Source organism: Acartia tonsa, chromosome 14, assembly GCF_053477335.1.
Source record: "Acartia tonsa isolate MP-2025a chromosome 14, ASM5347733v1, whole genome shotgun sequence".
Lineage (NCBI taxonomy): Eukaryota > Metazoa > Arthropoda > Copepoda > Calanoida > Acartiidae > Acartia > Acartia tonsa.
In genome coordinates, this window is record NC_137273.1 from 31109281 (window position 1) to 31135478 (window position 26198).

The 26198-nt window shown below is 31.9% G+C and overlaps 2 protein-coding genes across 2 annotated transcripts in view; both read left to right on the top strand.

The window, feature by feature from the left end:
* The window catches only part of LOC145305409 (UDP-glucuronosyltransferase 2A3-like), a 148792-nt gene extending 131466 nt beyond the window's left edge, over positions 1-17326 (top strand). The window contains exons 2-11 of the mRNA XM_080147027.1: positions 5207-5276; positions 5952-6019; positions 6388-6438; positions 6924-6984; positions 7137-7183; positions 8020-8092; positions 8803-8875; positions 15975-16057; positions 16726-16831; positions 17272-17326. Coding sequence (XP_080003153.1) covers positions 5225-5276; positions 5952-6019; positions 6388-6438; positions 6924-6984; positions 7137-7183; positions 8020-8092; positions 8803-8875; positions 15975-16057; positions 16726-16831; positions 17272-17326 — 669 coding nt within the window. The 5' untranslated portion in view covers positions 5207-5224. The remainder of the gene's footprint in view (positions 1-5206; positions 5277-5951; positions 6020-6387; positions 6439-6923; positions 6985-7136; positions 7184-8019; positions 8093-8802; positions 8876-15974; positions 16058-16725; positions 16832-17271) is intronic.
* Positions 17327-18482: 1156 nt separating this feature from the next.
* Positions 18483-23873, top strand: LOC145305955 (UDP-glucosyltransferase 2-like). The gene is made up of 11 exons (XM_080147861.1): positions 18483-18581; positions 19183-19253; positions 19399-19466; positions 19749-19847; positions 20444-20527; positions 20620-20686; positions 20983-21084; positions 21564-21661; positions 22065-22126; positions 22895-22969; positions 23129-23873. The coding sequence occupies exons 1-11, from the start codon at positions 18541-18543 to the stop codon at positions 23271-23273; spliced, it is 912 nt and encodes a 303-aa protein (XP_080003987.1). The 5' UTR covers positions 18483-18540; the 3' UTR covers positions 23274-23873.
* Positions 23874-26198: the final 2325 nt, after the last annotated feature.

Genomic DNA, 26198 nt, shown 5'->3' on the forward strand with positions numbered 1-26198 from the left:
GGTGATTAGGAACCGGTTCTCATCCATACGAAAAAACTATGTCTAGCATCGTATATCCAGCTTTCTACGAATATAGAAATGTACAATCATAAGATTAAAACTAGTTTTAATCTCATAATTGTACATTCTATATCCGCGAAAAGCCGTTTATAATACGATGCGAGAAATAACTATTCTCGTATTCATTCGAATCCGGTGGATAGGAACCGGTTCTCATCCATACGAAAAAACTATGTCTAGCATCGTATTATATCCAGTTTTCTACGAATATGGAAATGTACAATCATAAGATTAAAACTAGTTTTAATCTTATAATTGTACATTCTATATCCGCGGAAAGCCGTTTATAATACGATACGAGAAATACCTATTCTCGTATTCATTCGATTGGAACCGGTTCTCATCCATACGAAAAAACTATGTCTAGCATCGTATTATATTCAGCTTTCTACGAATATAAAAATGTACAATCATAATATTAAAACCAGTTTTTTAGCCCGTTCCTTCGGCATCTCGGGGCTAAAAAAAACTAATTTTAATCTTATAATTGTACATTCTATATCCGCGGAAAGCCGTTTATAATACGATGCGAGAAATAACTAGGTATTCCAGTATGGTTTCGAAACCGATTAATATCCGACCGATCTCAGCACTACGGAAAAATTATGTATAGTATAGTATAACAAATAATTTTTTACGAATATTAAAATAAAACTAAAAACTTAGTTTTAATCTTATATTTTGTGTCCACGGAAAGCTGTGTATAAATAACTATTATCAATTTTTTTTGTATTTGATAATAAAATTTCTATTCTGGCTTCGAAACTGATTAATATCTTCTGGATTATAACCGGTTATGAGCATACTATGGCCCCTCGGGGCCAATAAAACTGGAAGCAATCTTTTGTTTAATTTCTAAATTGTGAAATTATATTGGTCCTGCTGTTTAGAAATCTTAGTGAACATACACACCCATACAATAAAGGTACTAAGAAAGAGAGGGAATGTCTGATTGAGCCAATAGGAGAATCGCATCGGAATTTACATTGGATCTCATTGGTTGAAATTATGTACACATTTTCCTACGAAGGCATGTTTTTTTTCATTTCATACATACATAAAAGTCAGCTGTTAACAGTATATTTTCTTAGTAGAAAGCTTTGCGGAATCAGAATTAATTGCCCAAAAATTTCGTTTACAATTTGAAAGCTTGAAACAAAGTTGGATTCTTAAAAAAAAAGTTAGGCTGGCAACTCGCTGGTGAGGCAAAATTATTTTTGTGAAAAATCCTCCAAAATCGAATGAAAAAATTTACAAAATGAAATAAAATCTTAAGAGGGTTATTAACATATGATTTTGTTTAATTTTTGTAGATTTTTAATGTGCTTTTGGATGATTTTTCACAAAAATAATTTTGCCTCACTATCGAATAGCGAGTCTATCATTTTTTAAGAATCCACATCAGCTTGAGTCGAAAGTAAACAATACTTTTGTCTGCTAGGAATGTTCTCTCTTAGATTTGACGAAAAAAGGGTTCAGAATATTCTTCTACTCTTCTATTTCTATTACCCATACATAGGATTATTGTGAATTACAGATCAAATAATACGAGATAGGTTTTAATACTACTTCTCCGGGATTCAGGGATTAGACCATGGATATTAAACTTATCTTTTCCCCAAAGCCTATGCTTTAAATTCTGCCTTTAGGAGCTGTAAATTTATTAGGAAAAAAGTTGTAAATTTTAAAAAAGCCATTATCCCTTTCCTCCGTGGCAATCTTTGGACCACGGACCTATTAAATTTAACGAGATCCTAGGGAATAAGACAATGGACGATAAATTGATATGCATCCCAAAAGATGATAACAGTCCTTCTGAAGACTGATATTATCGGTTGCAAAACTTACACTAGTTTAGAGCCAACAAATAAGATATCAAGTTATAATACTTTGAGTACCAGTGTTATTTACAGTTTAATATCACCTCCCTCCATAGAGTGAAAGTGTAGACGATTTGGAAAAGAGATATAATTTCTTTTTTTTAACTATACTTGTGGTGAATTGTTAAAAGTTATTTATTTTGTATTTTTTTTCATATTTTTTTCCTGATATTTTTGCTTGGAATTATTTACCCTAGCTTTAAAACCTACTGGTTTTTTCAAATTTATGGGGGACGGGGTTCAGGCAGATAGGGAAGGGACAATGGATCTAAAATTTATTCGTTTGGTCGTCTTGGACTTTGGGTAGTAGAGCTAGAGCAGAATGCCGCTCAATTTACTATTCTCGTAGCAGATTAAGCTCACTTAGATTAATACAAATTATGCATTGCTTTTTTAAAAGAATACTCTCGCTGAGTTGCTATTTTCTAGAATTTACTAGAAACATATGATTAACAATTCATTGAATCCCTGGGGACGTTGTGTTATTTCGCGATGTGCTGAATTTTAATTTCCAAATGTGTACGCAGTTTCTGCGGTGTTTCCTCATCCTATCTCAATATTTACTACTAGCTCAAAAAGCTTTAAACTTTCAAACTTTCCAAATTTTAAACGTATAAACGATTTATATATTCAAAACCTTATTTTTTTCTAGTTTGAAGCTTTTTTAGCTAGTAGTAAATATTGAGGAAACACCGCGGAAACTGCGTACACATTTGGAAATTAAAATTCAGCACATCGCGATATAGCAAAACGTCCCCAGGGTATTTTTTACTCAAATCGAGGTAGTGAAGGAGCGGCCTTACATTCAGAGACATGTTATTTTTTTGCTGCTTAAAAGAGGTGTAGAAGAGGTGTAAGGGGGGTGTAAGGGAGTTTATCCAGTGATCCAACCACCGTAAGTTTGCCAGCAGGTTTAATACAACCCTCTTCTTTACTCCTCTTAATGCAAGCGAACCAAAATACAACCATATATATATTTTTCTGTCTATCTTGAAAAGAAAAATACTTTTATTCTATTTCTACCTGCATTGTAAAATTGTGTTTGATCCCCAAACTGTGAAAGCATTTCCATTGGAATTTTCTTATAAATGACAATATTATATCTAAAAAAGATTAAATTATATTTTAGTAAGAATATTTTGTTTAAACCGAACGCCTGTAAGTGAGAATTTTTTTTTATTAAAAGTGTAAGTATGTTTGATATCATTCATTTAGGATTTATAAAAATTTATCGTCAATTATCTTGTCATTTGAGGTCCCTAGTTTAAAGTAAATATTTAGAAAAATAAAACACTGCTAAATCAAATTATTTTTCATTTTTAATAAAAGTTTCATTTGGGTTCAGTCCAGTTTTAAGAAAAGGGGATCAGGCTAAAAACACCAGAATTCAGACATAAATTCATGAAATAAAATAAAACCATTTTGAAAGATTTAAATACTAAATTACAAAAAAAAAACATTTTTAATGCTTATATACGGTTAGGTAAGGTAAAGTAAAAGATTAAAAAGTGTAAGTAACCTGAGGGATAGGGCTTCACTGTGTTAGAGCCCAACGTAGAGGCTTCACATATATTTTATTAAACGTTGAAAATAAGGGGGGGGGGAGGAGAGGAAGAAATAAATTTGAGTATTGGACCAAGACATTCTCTCTTTCTTTGACCGATTTTTAAATTTTTGTCTGTGTGTATGTGTGTGTGTGTGTGTGTATGTGTGTGTGTGTATATGTGTGTGTGTGTAATACAAGAGTCGTGGGTCACGATGTAAAGTACCAAGGAATTAAGCAAACTAGTGCCCATTCAAAATAACCAATTCCAGTTGTCTATCTCTTATAGCAGTGAAGATAATCACATTACAATAAAAAAATACAATGGCAATACCTACAGACTTAACGAATATAAATGCTTATTGGAAATGAAATATTCTCAAAAACAAGGATGACAACATCCATAAAAGCGAAGCACTGAAACGGTAGGACAAACGGACATTAACATTTGTATAGTGTCAGAACTGAATAATCAGAATATAAATGTATAAGAGTCGAACCAAAATTGTAAGTAAATTTGTTGAAAAACTGCTTGATACATACTTACATTTTAGGACTTGATTATAGAGTTGCTTCGCTTTTAACATTATACTTTGTTGTTCCAGGAGTATATATACTAAAAATCAGATCAATCGGATGATTGGATCACATGAAAATTTGTTGTTAAAAAAGTAAAAAAATCGACATGTTGAAAATGGACGTACGGACTTTCTGGTAATGATTATAGAGTTGCTACGCTTTCTAAATCGTATCTAGCTACTAAAGGAATCACCATGCAAAGTTTGAAATCGATAGGACAATTCTAACATGCCTAAATCAACGAAAAAAGCTATCCGTTACGGACGGACCGACCCTAATTATAGAAAAGCTTCGCTTTTAAAAATTTCTCTAAATAAACAACACAACAGCTAAAAAAAATCTGATAAAAAATAGTATTTCAACGATATAATACAATCTTTTTCATAAAAAGACTATAAAATCATTGAATTTTTCAAACAAAAAAAAGCTAGAAACATTTTTTGGCTATATTGACATAACACACAAAAAAAAGAATTAGATTTAAAAGAAGAAAATAAGGTCATTTTCTCTTTAGCGGTGCAGTGTCAAAAGCAGGAGTATAGAACGCGAAGAAAAATTTAATAAAAATGAGATAAGAAACCACTGCAAATACTGTATTATAGTCTTTTTAAGATCATGGCTACTTTTGTCTCATTATTAATCAATGTTGAGGATAAAAAAAAGATCGAGGGAAGACGAAGAAATTCGCTCAATATGACGTCATAAAAATGAGGGATATCCATCTCTTTTTTAGGGGGTTTTCTTTTCCACTCCTCCTATCCTCATCCCTCATTTTTATGACGTCAGAATTTTTTTTATCAAGGGTTAAAGACGTCCAAGCTTTTTTATTTTGAGGGGGGTAAAATTGGAAAATTCAAAGGTTTGAGAGGGGTTAGAATTAGGGGTTTGAAAGGTTGAGGGGGTAAAGTGGGGGTTTCAAAGATTTGAGCCTTGAGGGGTGTAATCTAATGTATTTTTTTAATATTCAAGGGAGGTAAAATTAGGGGTTTCAACGTTTTAGGGGGGTAAACACCCTTTACACCACAAAAACAACAACAACAACAAAAAAATACAAAAAAATAGTATCTTTTAAAATAAATCTGTGTTACTTTTGGTCTATTCATTCAAAAGTAAAAAAAAACTAATGATTCCAAAACTTTTTTTTAGACATTTAAATGTTAAAATGAGATTTGAATTTGTTTGGATTGTTTGCTTCATCATTGCAATAGTTAAAGGTTAGTGGCAATGGATCTATTATTCCTTGGATATTACACCAGATTATCATGTTCTCTAATAAAGTGAACTTGAAGCGGGCTGAAGTAATAATCTCTTCCCTCTGCCCCTTTTACCCCATCCCCTCTTACTGGATAAACAAACTGACCGATAAATGACAGGGTTAATAGCAAATTGAGGATAATTTTTCCCGTCATAATATCCATAACTCCAAATCCATAATAGTTGTTCACTTTTTTGTTTCTAGGCGGATTACAAAAAAAATAATCAAAATCATTACCGAAGGTTTTCTTTTGAGTTTCTACTAGAAAATCGTCTAAATCTTACCTATAATGAAATTAAACGAATTAGTTAGGAGTATATGGACAGATACATAGAATATAAATTAATTTTCCTTTTATATATAAGAGCTAGAACTTGATTTTCTATCATTCTCATTACCAGATGCTTTCCCCAAACTAATTGGATAAAAGTTTGTTTTTTTCTAGAGCGATATCTTTCGGAGGGTGGAGGTAACCTACCCCGAAATAGCCAAAAACCTTGATATCCAAAAATCAATGAAAAATGTTCTGAAAAGGAGAACCATATCCGTTCAATAAATTAGCAAGATCCTTCGGTAGAGACGGACAGACAGACACAGATCCTGTTACTTTTAAATAAGGATTATGTATATTTAGAATGTTGTGGCTACAATATCCTAATAGTTCACCCTCTATACGCTGGCTCCCATATCTTAACATTGCAGGTACTGAGCTGGATCTTTAAATCATTTCAATGTTGCGCCAAATCGGGGTGAGCCAACTTTCCACCAATGAATTTCAGCTAATCATAGCGCGGCATTTCGTAAAATGCTGTGCTCTCATTGCATGGTGGAAAGTTGGCTCACCCCGATTTGGCGCACCATTGAAATGATTTAAAGATCCAGTACTGGTAACAAAACTCAGGGACATTAAGGGATAAGACAATGGATGATAAATTGTTGTACATCCTCAATGATGGTAAACAGAAATTTCCCTTCTGTATGATAAATTTAAAAAGAAATTATTGAATTTAATCAGATATTTTTTTTATAAAACTTTGGCTACCAGAATAATATACAATTTTTATTTTTAGGAATTGGGAGGAGAATTATTGAAAAGAAATCATAATGTTAAAACATTGATTGTAAGTTTTTTCTTTTAGAAGATTTATTTTGAATATTTTAGATTTGGAAGATCTTTAAAATGTCGTCTTAGCTCTTTGAAAATTATGAAAATTATTCTAATACTTATGCGTTTGGTCTTTTATAGTATAAACCAGCTACTCTATAGGTATGGATTTTATTCTGTCTCTTAGTTTGTTTGTCCGTAAGTCCCATTAAAATTAAAATACTGTGCCAAATCCTATTCTTAGTCTAGCCAGGAATTAGGATTTCTTATAAGGCAAGCCTATACAATTTTATAATATCTCAAAAAATAGTTTTTAACAAAAAAAATCAATTTATATTGTTTATTATCCAATGAAAACTTTCAAACGCATTAATAAAATTTAAATGATTGAGTTGTAACTTTTACTTTAATGATATACTATCAGTTGCGCCCCTAGTTATCGGCGGCACAAAACTTTTGTGACAAAAGAATTAAACATAAAAAGAAAAACCATCTTTTTAGTTTAAAGATTCAAATCTGCCAAGAATGAAAAATATTGATCATACGAATTTTACATTAGAAGGTAAAAGATAATATAGTTATCCGCGATAACGAAAATAAGAGATTGTAAAATTCATCTATTTTTATGTTTCTGCTAAGGGAACAGATAAAATTAAGCTATTTTAGTCTAACTTTACATTTTAATTAAAATTTAATCTACTTCATTATATTTAGTTTTAAGTGTAGATAACAGAGATGGCAATATTCCTTTTGTATCTAAGGTAATGAAATTTTATCTATTATGTTCATGATCATTTTTGAAATTTATATGGAATCTAAGAAAAATTATATTTCTGCCAAGGGATCTTAAGGGATAAGACAATTAACAACCTTTCCCTCCTAAATATCAAAATAATTGGTGGAAAAGATTAGACAGAAAGTTTGAACAAAAAATTAAAGACCTAATCAAGTGCCCAAAATTTTAATCAAACTAATGAGAAAAATTATTATTAAAATTTTGGGTACCAGTACCAATGACAGTCCAATGACCCCTCCCTTCCTGAGCTGGATCTTTAAATCGTTTAGTGGTGCGCTGAATCGGGGCGATCCAGTTCGGCGCACCTAGATATTATTAGATTTCAATCTTTAAATCAAAATGGAATGGGCGAATCAGCGCGCCCAGTGGCGCGGTACTGGCGTGGCAATGGCACTCAACGGGGTGAACTGGATCGCCCCGATTCAGCGAACCACTAAACGATTTAAAGATCCAGCTCAGATTTCTACAATAATAATTTTATCGTTTAGACAGACATATAGTTATAGTGAGTTATAGAATAGGTGCTTGTTAGTCAAAGAATATTCATAAAAATATTGTTTACTTTTCTTCATTAATTTATAGATTTTATTTGGATCATGGAAAGAAAACGAAGAAGAGGGTTCCGTCGTATTTTCACTGCACCTTTTGACCTATTTCTAGCCCCTGCGGGGCCTATTTCCTAACCCTTCTGGGCAATCATTAACATTTACCTAGCCTAAATAACCTATCAAAAGCTAATCTGAAAATACGACGAAACCCGCTTCTTCATTTTCTTTCCATGATCCTTACATTTTTTTTAAGAAAAAAGAGGGAGAGTTTAGGCTGCCCATGGAACTGATTTGGCAGCAGGGCAGTAGTGTCTTGTGGACTTATAGTAAGTTTTTTTTTGTAATATCGAAGCTTCTCTATAATTCACTTTGTCCGCCCGCCCATCAGTCCGTAGGCTTATTGGGGAGTTTCTCGGCTGTTTATACAGATAGGCGGCTAAAATTTCCTATATATTCTAATGTACTAATGAGCATCCAGTATGAAATTTATTTAGTCCGTCGGTCTGTCGGTAATTCTACAATATGTATATGTAGTGTAGCATCAGAAGTTAAACATAATATAGCTTGAATTTAAAAAAGAACAATAGACTGTTATTTTTATATAAAAGCAACAGGATGTGAGTTGTGACATACAGACGGGTGAATGAACAGACAAATCCTGATAATAGAGAAGATGTGCTAATAGGAAAGATATATTTTACAAACAGAAAAACAGACAGACATGATTTATTTAAAAATACAGGTGTACCACAACAAAATATGTAATAAATTACTATTTAAATAAATCCGCTAACAAAGGTCGTCTTTATATTGGGAAAATATTCAAACCCAAAACACAAGATATTAAGGCAATTACGTGATTATTACACTTGTCTTTTAGCATCTCATGAACTGATTAATAAACAATCTACAAAATTAACGCTAAGAAGTTATAATTTACATCATAAAAAAGATAATTTGCTTTTATCTTTTCTTTCAAATAGAAAAAGTAGATTTTAAAATAGAATATCGTGCAAAAAAAACACATAATTTTTAGAAAAGGTTACAGAAGCAGCCTACAGATTGCTAGAGGCCCAATCTAAAGAACTTCTTAACCCTGAACTCATAAGGTAATCCCTTATTTATCTGAATCCGATTTATTTCCGCTGAATTAGAACCAGTTATTAAAGGGGGAAAAACACGGAATCCACGGAAAACTGCCTTTAAAATGATGCAATAAATAAATATTCTAATAGTAAGTTCGAATGTTCAGTAAAATCTCGGAAACTAAAAAACAATCAGTCTTATATATAATTGATCGAATTCTCAATTTAAGGCAGTCTTTAAATAGCTCCAAGGATGGTTTTAGCCTATTATTACATTGTTTTAGGCTACATATCTACTCCTCCCTCCCCCATATGAAATCTGTGCCCCTAAATGCTAGGGGGCGGAGCCTTTAGTCCCATAAATTAGAATTATAATAAAAATTTAAATTCCTTAACCATCAATTTGTAAAACTCTGTGACTGGCAATGGATATATTATTACTTGGATGTTACACCAGATCATCATGTACTCAAACAAAGTGAAAGCGGGATAAAATAACGACCCTCCCTATCCCTTTCCCTCGTACTGGATAAACGAAATGACCAATAAGTGATGCGTATATATTAACAACCTAGATTTACGATAATTTTCCCCCTGTCATAATATCCACGTATATTATACATCCATTGGTATAAACCTGTGACTGACAGACCTGACATATCACCAGGGAGGGAGAGGATATTGGAATGAAAATCACATGGGTACCCAGAAGTGCTTATTGCTATAAAAATTGGAAAGAATTTTAATGAATATAATAGATTTGAAATCTGCATAAAATTTTAAGGACTTTTTATAAAATTCGTTTTTTATGTAATTCATTATTTAAAAGCGCAAATCCAATTTAAGTTAATAAATTTTGACCAATAGGATAGGTGGATTGGAAACTACCTGCGCTCTAATTGGTTGAATGATGTACGTCACTTAAGCTTCTCCAATCAGGGCGCAGATAGTTTTCAATCCACCAATCACAGATGTCAAAATTATTTAACTTAATTTGTATTTGCGCTTATAGATAAAGAATTATACAAAAAAACGAATTTTATAAAAATTCCTTAAAATTTTATGCAGATTTCAAATCTATTATATTCATTAAAATTCTTTCCAATTTTTATAGCTTAATGCTTATCTTAATGGTTGGCTAAAAAACTTTAGGTACTTTAGCTGGATATACACATGTAGTGTCCACAATTTGCAAACAATAACTTGAATCACAGAAGGGGTGTTTTTTTTTAAATTATTGGGGATGAACATCAGTTTATCAGCCATTGTCTTATCCCTTGAGATCCTTGAAACTCTACCAAACATTATTTCTATTTTGTAGTAAGCTTTTCCTCAAAATTCTTTTTCTTTTCTGGCACTCTGTGCCCTGATTGTAAGCAGAAAAACTGCCTTGAACATTATGTGTCAAAGAACACATCGTGACACATTTATGTGTATGGCAGAGAGGGAGTGGACATTGGGTTGTTTATTGCTCTAGTACCCAAAGTTTTATAATAGCGTTTACTTATTTGTAGACTTAACAACTTTGCGGACTTAAATATGAATTTCGATTGGTTGATTAATTAGGTTAAGTGTCCAAACGTTTCAACCCCTAGTTGTAATCTACAGTAGGGATAATTTTGTGTAAATTTATAGGAGATGTACATCAATTTATCGACCATTGTCTTATCCCTTAAGATCCCTGTATCGTTACACATTTATGTGTATGGAGTTATCTCACATAACATTAGTTTTGGACAATTTTTGAATATTCTGCAAAAGCAGGGTTACCAACACAAATTTTTAATCCGTTGCTCAATAGTAGTAAAACCAACTTATAATCAGAATAGTTATTTATCGCATTGTATCATAGGCTGCTTTCCGCGGATGTTAAAATAAAAAATTATAAGATTAAAACTAGTTTTTTAGCCACGATTGGCCGAAGGCAGGCCTAACAAAACTGGTATTATTTTTATTTTAATATTATTGGAAAGTTGTCTTTAATACAATGTTGTACATGATTTTTCAGAGTGACTTGGAACCGGTTCCAATCCAGCGGATATTAATAGGATTTGAAGACATACTGGAATATAAGTTATTCCATACCACTATATAACTAATTTTGTCAATAAGACCCTTAATTATGCATGAGTAGAATGATTATCATTGGTGCTATAAGAAATAGGTGTCTGATTTTTTGTGTGAATATTTCTTTAGCCGAAGGCTCATATACTATGTATACCTTTTTTGTTAATTTAGTAAATTGGAGTAATGTGAAAAAAAACGAAGCTTTTCTCCTTTTACTAGTCCGTGCAGGGGGCTCTAACCCTGCGGGGACAATGGCCTAACCCTGCGGGGCAATAACCTAATCTAAAATAAAATTTCAAAAGCTACTGTTTCTTTAGCCTTACATTGGAATAAAGGAATACCTTAACTAATAGGCCAAAATAAAAATTAATAGGATTTGGCACATTTTTTTAGATTATTATTCTAATGATATCATTTATGATATTATATATTAATTGAAGAATTGTCTGATCTGTTTAAAACTTTAAAATAGCAAAGCTCCGCAAAAATTAATCGGCCAAATGTTTATTAATATGTGCTTTGACAATTTTAATTTCAGTTACCCTATCCTCAATAGACGTCCAAGGGGGTGGTGGGGGTTAAGGGTTGTTTACATCTTTCGAACTTTGAAACCCCTCATTTAACCCCTAAAAAAACAACACCAAAAAACATTAGATTATCCCCCTTAAACCTCTGAAACCCTCATTTTACCCACCACAAAAATTAAAAGCTTGGATGTCCCTGTTATCCTATTTTTTTTTTCTCAGTACATTTTATGGGTTTTTGTGTTGGCATCCGTGTTATAAAATATCCATCAGAATAAATGAGGACCGGGGGGAATTAGTGTCATTTTTTCCATGCAAATGCCTAAAAATCAATTTTTTATGCATTATAATGCATGCCCCGTCACGGACTAAGGGATAGCTTCCCTGAAATTAAGATTGCATTTTTAAAAATATGAAAACATTTTAAACCTTTATTTTTTAAATTATTTACTTTTAAATACAACATTAAACTATGACTTTTATTTATTATTTTTGGAAAATTCTTTGTAATACAATACGGTATATATCTTTCAGTAAGTCTAAAACCGGTTTTAATCCAGCAAAAAATCGCATATAAAGCCATACTAGACATACATGTTTTGGCGTAGATAGGTAAGGTACACTGAACTAAAAATTTTACTGGTATCCAAAGTTTTATTACCATATTTTCTTTTATTGCATTTTTATTGATTGGTTCCAAATTAATATTGTCAAAAAATTGTAATCTACAGAAGGGTTAATTTTGTATATCATCATTGGGGATGTATACCAATTTATCTGCCATTGTCCTATCCCTTAGGATCCCTGTATACCTCTGATTATGGTTAGAGCCTTCGGGGTAAACATATTTTTCTTGATAAAAGTCACTTTTTATGTCTAGCTACAGGATATCATGGATAGATGGATAGATCAGGGATCTTAGGGGATAAGACAATCACCAATGATGATAAAAAAATTACCACTTGTATAGATCCAAATTGTTGGTTGAAAATTTCACTAATAATTTTGCACAAAACAATCAACATTTAATAAAAATCACCAAAGATATGATATTTTATAGATAGACTAGCGGCTTCGCCCCAAGCCTCTAGGGGCTTGGGCCCGAAGAGGTTTGAGCAAACCAAATTTTTGTATTTTAGATTTAAAATTTAAAATTTTTTAGGGGAAAGGAGAACCCGATCGGTTTATCGCTACAAACAAACAGACAGACAAACAAACAGACAGACATCGTTCTACTTTGTATTATAGATAGATAGAGAATAAGTATTGATTAGGTTACCTTTTATATTTAGTTATTAAGTAATAGATAGATATTCATGTTTATAAAAATAATAGGTAAATCGAAGGTGATAGATGGGAGTGGATACAAAACCGCGATAAACAAAACCGCGACAGGGACAAAACCGCGATATAACAAAACCGCGACAGTGACAAAACCGCGACAATAACAAAACCGCGACAATAACAGAAATATAACTATGTAGGATTTTTTTTGTAGAAATACATGGCCGCAGCGCTCGGTCCCCTGGCCTGCCTAGCCGCGGGCGCTTGGCCCCCTTGCCCATAACCTAACCTAACCTAAATATTGTAAAAAAAAATATTAAAAATTTGAAGAAAAAAATCTACCAACCACTTTTTGTAAAATCCACGAAATTCTAAATTATAAATAAGTTAATGTACATTAAACATTCAAACATATAGGTTAGGTTAGGTTAGGTTAGGTTATAGGCAAGGGGGCCGAGCGCCCGCGGCTAGGCATGCCAGGGGGACGAGCTCTGCGGCCATGACCTTCTAGCATTAAGATTTTTTTGTAATGTCGGTTTTGTCACTGTCGTGGTTTTGTCACTGTTGCGGTTTTGTCACTGTCGCGGTTTTGTCATTGTCGCGGTTTTGTTTGTCGCGGTTTGTATCCACTCCGATAGATGGATGGTTAAAATAATAATTTATTGTTAGCCAAATAGATTGAGTGCCAGATTATTTTACTAAATAAGATTATTTTTACCAAAATATATAGACATATGACTGAATAGATAAAAAGATTAATTGAAAAATAAATGGATAAATAGATGGATAGATAGATAGATAGATAGATAGATAGATAGATAGATAGATAGATAGATTGATAGATAGATGGATAGATAGATGGATGGATAGATAGATAGATGAATAGATAGATAGATGGACAGATAGATAGATGTATAGATAGAAAGAAAGAAAAATAGATAGATGAATAGATAGATATATATATAGATAGATAGATGGATAGATATATAGATGGATAGAAAGATAGACAGATGGGTAGATATATGATTTAATAGATGGTAAATAAAAAAAGAAAATTTTTTAGATTTCTAAATGTATATCTACGAATATACAATTTTTAACTGGATAGATAGATAGAAGATAGAAAATAGGTAGATAATTTGATGTCTGACATTGAATATTTGATATTCGGGAAGTGTCAGGAGAATAAATTATTTTTTTCTCTTGTTTTTTTATGAGGATAAATGGGTTACACAGAATTTGGGTTTGTTAAAACAAAAAAAAAATTTCTAGTCCAATATAATCATTAGATAGACATTTCTACATGAAATCTACATATAAAAAATATAAATAGATAAATTTTGTATAACTAAAGTCAAAATAGCTATGTAATAGTCTTATATATTTTCCTGTTAATTTTTTGCTACCATGGCCTTTAATGTAGTATAACTTTTTGGAAATGGATTACTAAATTGATTGGTGCTTGCTTACATGTGAAGACCGGAGCACCGAAACCCCCCCCCCCCCGCTTAGTTTTGACAAAAATCAAAAATAAGGGGGGGATAGTTTTTTAACCCCCCGCTTAGTTTTGACAAAAATAAAAAATAAGGGGGGGGGGTAGTTTCTATCCCCCCCCTTAATTTTGAAGAAAATCAAAAATAAGGGGGGGGGGGTAGTTTTTTCACTGTTCAACACGCCAGAAAGTTGAGTGAGGTAAATCAAGTAAATCCAGTATACCAGAGTGAAACCTTATTACAGGGATATTCATGTTTTGGGGCATAATTTCCTTATTTATTGACTGATTTTAGTAATTGATGTATCCCTGAACAGAAAATAAGGAGGAGGGGGGCCAGTAAAAGGTTTTAATTTTGCGCAAATCAATAAATAAGGAAATTATGCCCCAAAACATGAATATCCCTGTAATAAGGTTTCCCCTCTGGTATACTGGATTTTCTTGATTTACCTCACTCAACTTTCTGGCGTGTTGTACAGTGAAAAAACTACCCCCCCCCCCCTTATTTTTGATTTTTGTCGAAACTAAGCGGGGGGGGGGGGGTTTCGGTGCTCCAGTCTACCACATGTAAGCAAGTACCAATTGATTGATAGCCTGATATCTAGTTGCCGAAAGTGTACGCAGTTTCCTGGGTGTTTTCTCATCCTAGCTCAATATTTACTACTAGCTACAAATCTTCAAACTTCCCTTAAAAAATCAAAATTTGAATGTATAAACGATTTATACATTATAAATTTGAATTTTTTGAATTTAGATTTTTTTTTGAAGTTTGAAGCTTTTTTAGCTAGTAGTAAATATTGAGCTAGGATGAGGAAACACTCAGGAAACTGCGTACACATTCGGCAACTAGATATCAGGCTATCAATTGATTTGGTCATCAGTGAAATACCAAGGAAAAGGGAATGTGATTCTGACAAACAATTCTAAAGGAAAATTTCCCCACAATCCCCTTTCCCTTTTTCTCCCCTTCCTACCCACCCCTCTTCAATTATATGAAAAAAACATAATATACTTCCACCTTACTTTCGTTTTCGTGATTAATTGTTAGAATAGCTACCCCTGTGAAATACTTATAAATCAAATTTTTTTCCATTGTTCTATCCCTCTGTATCCCTGATTCTATAAGGTCATGCTTAACCTTTTGAATATTTTTGGTTGAATATTTGTCAAGTTTAGGAAATTTGTATTCAACAAAAAAAGATTATATTTAAATAATCATTCTAAATTTACTAACAAGAATAAAACAAATATAAAAGCGGAGCCTTAAAATCAAAAGGAAGGACAAACGAACAATTGATCTTGTAGAGTGTCAGAATAAGTATTAAAAAAATTTGTATTACTAAACAAAATTGCACAAAAACTTGTTGAAAAATTTTATAAATACAGGATACAGTAAAAGGACATACTTTTTTTAGGGTTAGTTTCTAGAGATGTTTCGCTTATAAATATAATTGTACCTTGTTGTCCTAGGAATCATAATTCTAAAAATCAGTTATGAATCGTTCCTAACTGTTTTAGGAATCATCATAAAAAGTTTGAAATCTATAAGTCAATTTTAACATGTCTACAAGATTTAACCCCTACGGACGTAGGGACCGACCCTAATAATTCAAAGTAGTGCTTTTGAAAATAATCTAGGGAATCAGGGTTAGGGCACTGGACATTGAATTTTGCCTTTGTTGATTCTGAAAATTGGGGGAAAGTAAGGATTGTAGATTAATTCAACAGACATAAAGAATTACTTTTATATTTTTAGGGTTTTATCAGAAGAAAAGTATGATGTTATGATTTTGGATTTGATGTTCAATGAAGGGTCCCTTGCTTTGGCTCACATATTAGGTAAAACAAGAAAAATCCGCGACCTGGGTCAACACATCCGCTCGTCGTCGGGGAGGTATTAGGTACAACTCGGCCCGACACCGAGACATAGCTAAAGACGTTAAAAATGATTTCTACTGCTGCTATGTCAGATGCGCTACATAAAAGGTTAGAGTAGGGGGAATGGATTGATCCATGCAAAGTTAGGACTACTCAGATTAAGGTCACACAATCAAAGGGTTGGTTGTCTGTTGGATTTGATCCTCAATGATATCAGTTTTGTTATCCCGAGCCATCGACCCCTTGGGGCTTACGGAACTGGTTTTAGTCATTTCATTTTTCTATCCGTGGAAAACTGCCTATATAAAGATACAATAATGACTATTAAGGAATTCCAACTATAGCTTTTTGGTCAACCTTTGCATGTGGGCAACAGGAGTATACCACTCTTCCAGCCCCTACCTCATATGTTCCCATGTACATGTTATTTACAGACTGACAGACGGACGGACATACAAAATGAATTATAAAATAGCTTTGCTACGAACAAATACTTAAATTTCCATAACTAATATAAATTAAAATCTTATTAAACGATCCTATACAGGATTTTTAGTATGGCCTGTGAACTGGTTCTAATCCAGTGGATATTAATCGGTTTTGAAGCAATTCTAAAAAATTCTTTTAAGGAATACCAACTATAGCCTTCTGGTCCACCTTTGCGTGTGGGCAACAGGAATATACCACCCTCCCAGCCCCAACATCATATGTTCCCACCTTTATGGCTGGTGTTAGGTAATAACTATTTCCATTATTAATTTCAGCTTGATTAAAACCGGTTAAAGATAGTATTTATCCATAAAAATGACTCAAATAAAGTAAGTTAGTACATATTAAAATAACAGGATGTCTATCTGTCTTTCTTTTATAACGTTGAAAGGATCTCGCTAAACACTAGACCAATATAGTTCTCCTTTACAGGGAATCTTTCTTTTAATCCACGTCAGGTTTATAACTGTTTTAAAGAGTTAGGTGGGGGAGGGGTGGTTTCTCAACCCACCCAAAAGAAATCGCACCTAGAAAAAAGATACTTTTCTTTTTTAATAATAATGAAATATGATAATGATAATCGACCCTCCCTACCCCCTTTCCTTAGGGGCCCAAAGTGGCCTCTAGGGGCGGAGCTGTTAGTAAAATATAAATCTTCCTTAATTAAATTTATTTATTTTATTCAGTGATAAAATGACTTTCAGTGACAGATTAGTGAATACTTTAGGAGAGGCTTTCTAAATACAATAATTTTTAATTTTGTTATTTAAAAAGTTTAATATTTGTTTGTTTTTTTTTAAAGAGAAGCTTTTCTATAATTAAGGTTATACTTTCGTCCGTACGTCCATCCGTCGGCACAATTAACAATTCATTTGATTGTTTTTAACAATGATTCTTTAGGACAACAAAGTATAATATTTTAAGCGAAGCATCTTTATAACCAATTCATAAAAATGTAAGTATGTCCTTAACCAGAATCCACATGTATTTACTTCAGTATTGCAACAATTTTAAGTTTACCTTGAATTAATATTCTGCTCATCAATTTTTGACACACAAGTGAAATAATTAACTGCTAGCAGCTAATATCATCCAAGGATATAAAAGGATAAGACAATGGCTGATAAATCAGGGAGTAAGGGAAAGGAAATAGAAAACACTGAAAGAAAAGTATTTAACTTTAGGTTATCATGTCTTATTTTCCTGTGAATAGTCTGTAATTTATCATAAAAGGTATGACCTTAGTACTGGCAGTTTCTTACAAAATAATACCATAATTGGGTTTGTTTTCATTTGGGAATAATTGTTTTAGTGGCATTCTTTGCTCTGGTACCCAAAGTCTTTGAAATTTGGCAAAATAATAAAAGTTGCCTGTGTTCTGGTACCCAAAGTCCAAGACTGTCAGAAATATGAATTTTAGATCCATTGTCCCCTCCCTTCCTCCCTGCTGATAAATATATGTATATCCCTAATGTTTATACACAAAATTACCCCTTCTGTAGTCTAAAATCTGCAGTTGAAACGTTGGAACACTCAACTTAATGAACCAACCAATAAAAATTCAGCAAAGTCACCAATGTTGTTAACCCGACGATTAAGAAAACGTTATTATAAGACTTTGGGGACTAGTGTATTAAACTGAGGTGGATTCTTTAAAAAGAATTGCCCCACTAATCGCTTAGTGGGGCAAAATTATTTTCGTGAAAAATCCTCCAAAATCACAAAATCTACAAAAATTAAATAAAATCTTATGTTAATAACCCTTCTATGATTTTGTTTAATTTTTGTAGATTTTTAATGTGATTTTGGTGGATTTTTCACGAAAACAGTTTTGCCCCACTAAGCGATTAGAGGGGCAAATTCTTTTTAAGAATCCACCTCAGCCCATTGTCCCCTTTCTCTCTGAATATCTGATATTGAAAGCCTGTAAAGTAAAGGGAGGACACAGATTATTTATGATGGTTTATCTTACTCTCATGGTCGATCCAGTTTTCAGGTAGAATCAAGTAACAGGATGCCTGTGTGTCTGTCTGGTTATAGCTTAAGATCTTGATAATCGCTGTACCGTTATGGTTATCTTTTACATTCAAGTTTCTTATAGGTAGATGAATCAATTATAACTATTTTGGGGGGAAATATCTCCACTCTCCTAAGAGAAATCACCCCCTGAAAAAATAGCCCACTTAAATAAAAAATTTTACCTATCCCTTCAAATTTTGCCACTAAAGGCATTTTTTATCTTTTTCAACTTTTTGAAAGCTGCACATGTTTTTTTCAACAAATAAGAAAATTCTTTTCTCGTATTCATTCGAATCCGGTGGATAGGAACCAGTTCTCATCCATACGAAAAAAACATGTCTAGCATCGTATTATATCCAGCTTTCTACGAATTTAAAATTTACAATCATGAGATTAAAACCCGTCTTTTAGCCCGTGCCTTTGGCATGCCGGGGCTAAAAAAACAGGTTTTAATCTTATAATTGTACTTTCTATATCCGCGGAAAGCTGTTTATAATACGATGCGAGAAATAACTATTAGTACTTGTTTTAAAACAACTTAAATAACTTTGTTGAAAATATACAAATTTGATTAATAGGAGCATAAACTCTAGCTTACCAGAAGCTTCCAGCCTTCTTGGAAAATTGAATGGAATGCTCTACAATTCAGGTTCATTACATCTTTTAATTATTATTTCAGCATGCTTTGCTATGGTTGGTTTCTGTAGATAAAAAAAACATACCTAAAGTAAAAAAAAAATACTTAAAATGATTGATTAATGAAACATTTGTTGTTTGAATATGATTTTTTTTAGATTTTGTGATTGACTATCCCAGACCTCTACCGCCAAATTTTATCAACATCGGTGGATTACAAATTCAGGTCTTAATTATTTTTCATTTATATGTCTTTTTTTACTTTTTTTTATTTATCGCATCGTATACACATTTCCGCGAATATTAATTTTTTTAAAAAATTATAGATAAAAATCAGTTATGTCACCCCAAGGGGGTTATTCATTTCATGATTTTTATCTTAATATTTGTCTGGGAAAATTGTCTGTTATTCAATACTTTACGTGGTTTTTTTAGTATGGCTAACAGCTCTAATCCTGCGGATATTTATTGTTTTCAAAGCCATACTGAAAAAAATCTTTATATTCAGAAAACTCCGCCGCCTTTACCAAAAGATTTAGAGAAATTTATGAATGAAGCTGAACATGGAGTTATTCTTTTTACAATGGGATTTATCTTTGATTCTAAGGTAAACGATGAAATCCTTGTATAAAATAGTAAGATGTATGTGTGTGTGTGTGTGTGTGTGTGTGTGTGTGTGTGTGTGTGTGTCTGTCTGTAGCACAGAAACTACTGCACCAATATAATAGCACCAGTGAAGTATAAGCTCAAGGAAGATTTATATCTTGTACCTGGGGGAGCGTACCTCCAATCTTCCAAGAAACAATGTAAATTATTTTCTCCTATTCATTCGAATCCTGTGGATAGGAACCGGTTCTCATCCACACGAAAAAAAACTATGTCGGCTAAAAAACTGGTTTTAATCCTATAATTGTACATTCTATATCCGCGAAAAGCTGTTTATAATACGATGCGAGAAATAAATAACTATTACCCTTTCTTCTTAAAAATAAAAGAGATGATTTTAAAGTCTGAAGCTCTTTATAGTGCCTAACAAATGAAATATGTTTTTAAAAATTTGGGCAAAGTATCCCAAATAAAGTCCTATTAGAATAGTCCATTATGCTAATATGATGTCATTCGGAATACTTCCGTTTTTATATTTATCCCCTTTTTATAGGTACTATAAAGAGCTTTTGAAAGTCTTAATTAAAAACTTTTTAGGCTGTTCCGAGATCTATGATAACAAATCTATTTAAAGCATTTGAGAAATTACCACAAAGGGTTCTTTTTAAATATAAACTAGAGGTAATCTATGTTTTTATAAGTATTTTATTAATCAAAAAAAGGTTTAATGTTCAAAACATGCTTATTAAATCCTTTTTTCTTCATATTTTTAGTTGAATGACATTAAAGTTCCTGAAAATGTTCTGTTGCTTCCCTGGATACCACAGCAGTCTGTTTTAGGTATTTTTTTAAAGAATAACTTATAAACTATTTATATTCTGTCTATAATACAATACTACACATAGTTTTTTAGTATGGCTGAGGACTAGTTCTCATACAGGTGTATGTATGTTAATGGATTTCTTAGCCATACAAGAATAGTAATTTATCGCACCATATTATAAACAGCTTTCCGCGACTATTAAAATGTACAATTATAAGATCAAAACTAATTTTGTTAGCCTAAGATGCCGAGGAGAACAACTCACTATATGATATCTTGTAATCATCTAATTTTCATGGTTTGATTAATTTAGGTCATAAAAAGACAGTGCTGTTTATAACCCATTGTGGTATGCATGGAGTCTTGGAGGCCATTTATAATGCTGTACCTATGGTTGGGATACCTGTTTTTATAGGTATAAATTTATTACATTATATGGCAAATCCAGTAAAATCAGTTTTTTTTATATAATATGAGAGGTTCCAAATATAGGTATTAAATAAAGAATATATACATACATTGCAGTATATTTTGATTAGTTCAGGACATTTATAAAGCGGTGGAATGCCTGATTTATTGGAGAAAAATCGCGAAAAATTTTTTGTATTTTTTAATATTTATATTTTGTATCATGACCGACAGACCAGTTGACAATGTATATACATACTGGATGCTCATGGGTAATTCAGTCGTGTATCTCGAATAGCAGCTGAAAAATTACATTTTCCCCATAATGTTGCGGACTGACAGACGGACAGATAGACAGACAAAGTAAATTATAGAAGAGCTTCGCTACAAAAAAAAGGAGAAATAAGATAAAAGTAGCATATTAATTTCATTGGAGGTTCTAAAGTTATAGAGTAGCTGCGCTACTTACAACAAGTTTATGTTAAGATCAATCTGACATAATGAGAAGGATGTTGGACAAAGGTATAGCTGTATATCTGGATAAATCAGCTGACCATCAGACAATATTACAAGCTATAGAAGAGGTAACTAGGGACTTTAGTAGTTGCCTATGAAATGTGACAATGGATTTTAAATTATAAGAAGGGGTAATTATGTTGCTTATAATTAGGGATGTACACCAATTTATCTCCAATCTCTTATTTCATAAGGATGTAGTGTCTTAAAAGTACGACCAATAATTAATAATAATAATTTTTGTTTATTATTACTGGATATTTACATCAATTTACATCTTCCATTGTCTTATCCCTTAACATCCCTGCCTATGTCATTTTCTCAGTTGTTGTTGAAGATAGAGGTCTGTTTATCGTTATGATTCTTTTATAAATGTTTTTTTCTTTGGCGGTATATCGGTAATTCAAATTTCATATTTAATTTGTAAATACTACATATGTTACTTATGGCTATTGTTATCCTTGTTTTTAGGCAAGAGACAATCCCATTTACAAAGAGAATGTTAAGAAGCTCTCTATCCTCATAAAAGACAGGTTTAATTATTTTTTTCCCATATCCTTTCCTATTATATAAAGTAGTAAACTTTTTTGTCTGTCCTGAAGAATCTCGCTAACCGCTCAACCGATATTATTCTCCTTTACAGTGAAGCTTCCTATAGGTCCTGGGAAGGTTTTAAACTATTTTTGGGAGGGTGTCTTCACTCCCCTACCCCCCTAAAAAATATTCTTTTACTCTTTGGAAACTCAAATTTAAAATGGGATGATGTCTTCTTTTCCCACCTCCTACCTTAAGTGTCCCTAAAGGCTTCTAGGGGGCGTAGATGCGCGCTAGTAATAATAATATATTACTAAATTAAATTAAAACAAAATTTTGCTCCATTTAATCCTTAAATAAAAGTACAGGATGTTTGTCTGTGTGTCTGAAGTCTAAGATCTCGCTAACCGATATGGTTCTCCTTTATTTGAGATAAATCCTCATACAAAGTAACAAGAGGCCTTTCCGTATGTTCAAAGATATTTAGACCTCTATGGTCTTTTTTTACAGTGGAGCTTTTTAGAAGTCCAGGGAAGGTTTTTAGCTTTTTTAGTAAAGGTTAACTCCAACCTTTGAAGAGAAGTCGCCTTAGAATTCTCTTTTGTTTGAAAAAAAATAGAAAAAAGACCCCAGTTTGATTTTATCTTTAAAGTTTAATTAAATATCACGCAACCTATTCTCATAAAATAAATCACGAAACCTTTCAACAAAAATAAAAAATTCTCTAATATAAAAAAAATGTTCACGATATCTATCTATTAAAATAGGAGACATAGTCCAATGGAAGAGGCTATTTGGTTGGTGGAACATATTGCCAGAAACAAGGGGGATAACCATCTAAGGTAATTGTTTCAGCAGTTTGAGAGATTTTAAATGCATATTTTTCTTCCTCTGTTTTATAATCACTGAATATCTGCTTTATAGATCACTTTGTCCGCTTGTCAATCAATGATTAATTTATTGTGCTTTGCTACATTATTTGTTGATTTTATTTTTTTTAGATTGGCCTCAGGAAACCTGAATCTACTAGAATATTACTGTATTGACTGTATAATAGTTATTTTTATTCTAGTATTTTTTACATTTTTTTCATTCTATGTATCTTTACGATTTTGCTTAAAACGTAGAAAAGAAAAATATGATTAAATTGAACCAGCCAAAATTATAATTATTAAGTCAAAAAATTTTACTATTTCCTTTCACATTGCTTAAAAAAAGGTAAAAGAGTTTTTCTTTGATTGCATTATCCAAACCCTTCTTTGATTCGTAATATTTTGATTGTGTAATCTGAAATGTCTTTTTAATGTCGAAGATTTTCTATAATTAGGTTCAGTCCATACATCCGTAACGGATAGCTCTTATCGTTAATTTAGGCATGTCAGAATCGCACGATAATTCCTATAACAGTTAGGTAGTAGCAACTCTATAATCGGTAACAGAAATCCGTAGGTCTCTTAAAAATATGTTGATTTTTAAAAACTTTTTTGACAAGTTTTATTATGAATATTATCCTATTCATCTGATTTTTAAATTAATGATTCAAAGGACAACAAGGCACAATGTTATAAGTAAAGCATCTTTCAAATCAAATCCTAAAAGTTTGTAAATTGTAAGTATGTCCTTAAACAGTATCCTGTATTAAAGCAATTTTGTTAAATGTTAATGGTAAAGTTCGTTTTTCCTGTCGTCTGATTTTAGAACTTCGCTGATATGAATGTTGTCATTCTTGTTCTGTTAAAAGAATATGATCGTTGAAATGTTTATCGCATCTTAGATATAAAAAATACATTATAATATGAAGCAAAATCTTAAATTATACAAAAAATCATGTATGTAATATAGTATGAATAAATAATGAAAAATTAAACTTTTTAGATTCTTTTAAAACTAATTATTCTAAGGGATCTAAAGGGATAAGTCAAGATTATTGCACATTCCCAATGATGACTTTTATTTTATCATCCGCAAACAAATGTCTGTAATACGATACAATACACGATATTTTATTATCGTTTAGAACCAGTTCAAATGCAGTGGATATCAATCAATTTTCTAGCCGTACTGGAAAATTATTTACTAAAAATAATTTCAATTTAAAAAGATCATTAAAAGTAGCCAGACGGATAGATTATTTAAAGATTAGTTTTGCTGTAAAAACAGTAATTAACATCCCACTAAAAAAAAAACATGTCTTTTTTGATTCTATCCAAAATTTAATTCTATTAACCAACAATGGATATGTTATCAGTTGGACATTGCACTATATTGTCGCCTACTCTAATGAAATGATACTTCCAGCTTGCTAATATAACGATTCTTCCACCCCCCCTAGGTTATGAATTTACCCCAAACCCCAAACCATGAACGCATTGAGCAACAGCTGATGACTATATTAGCCTTCTAAATTGACGACAAAAATTACGTTGTCACAATATCCTTATATATTATATATCCATTACTACACCCTGGGGTATGCCGTGTTGTTTTCATATGGTCTTGAGGTGAGGATTAATACTTGGCATTAATTCTGTGTGCATCAATTTTTTTACTAACTTAAAACTAGTGGCTTCGCCCATGACCTTTAGAGTATTCTTTTTCAGAGCGGCACCAACACAATTCGACCTCCAAGAAAATAGGCTAAAACCATTAGAAAGAGCCAAATTAGTGAATCAATTCAGTGTTTAGTGAAATAATATCTTAATATCCTAGTATCTAGAAACCCTTTCTTAAAGCCATTCATAAACTTAAAGGGGTAGTTTCACGAAATACATTTGAACTTAATTTAGTGAACCGCATATTTTTTGCTAGTTAATGAGTTTAACTATATTTATATGGCATATATTTGAAAAGAATTTCAATTTTCTACCACATAGTTTTTAAAATATCAAGACTTGAACATCGTCTTTTTAAATTGCACAAAAAGATGATTTTCAAGTCTTGATATTTTCATCCTGGGACCGAAATAAAGCGTAACCAAAACAACTTACTAGTTTATATGCAAGGATAAATAAAACTAAAATGAAGAAGGAGTGTGGTATACAAAAATCAGGTAAAGATTAAGTTATTGGTCATCTAACAACAAAGTATTCACTTAAAAGGATGATAATACCAATAAGTTGTACCTTACTATTACAGAAATCACCAGGTCAAGTTTAAAATCTAGATGATGATTATATTGGGCCTAAGTGTACAGAAAAATTAACTCCCTTTGTAGGTCATCAAGGTGTTTAATGCTATTAGCTTGGTTAAAAAGATGTCTTTTTAAATTTGCTAAAAAATTTCAAAAAATAACTCTTAGTGTATGTTATGGATGAGCTATACTATCAAGAAAAACGTACTAATTCTACCTATTTTTTTTTATTTTATTTAATTATTTTTTGGACTATTTACAGCTTATAGAAGTGGCTTCTAAAAATCATTTTTTATTGCCTAAAAGACTTTTAAAAGTAAACGTATAAGGCTTTAAATAAAATTGAATGGGTCTTTCATTTATCTATAAATGATATATTCATAAATTTACGTTAATTTGATAAGTAAAAAATGACATGTAATATATGAAAATCAACATCAACCTCTAAAATTCCAAAATATATTTGAAGTTAGTTCTTCTCAAAGCTATAAATCATTTATTGGCTGCTAGTCGGTTGGTAGGACGGATGGACGGTCATGCCCTTTGTTTTCAGTTACTATATAATTGATAAGCTTTGTTTTGACAAAACGCACAAAAATTATTGTTACCCACTGTTGGTCGTCAAGGTGTTAAATGCTATTAGCTTGGTTAAAAGATGTCTTTTTAAATTAGCTAAAAAAATAACTTTTTCATTTACTAAGTATATTTGCGATTACTTTTATTTAATGAAATCTTCCAATTTTTAACATTTACAAAACGGCCTGCTTTATTGCATCAAGATCCATGACAGATCTATATAGGAAATAAACGTCTATAAATGAGCTCGAGTCTTCCAATGGTTAAGTGTTTAAAACTCATAGTGCTCCAATAATCCACATTAAACTCTCATTGACCAAAGCGATAGGACCTTTATTCTATTTGTTTATGGAATGAACTAAGTT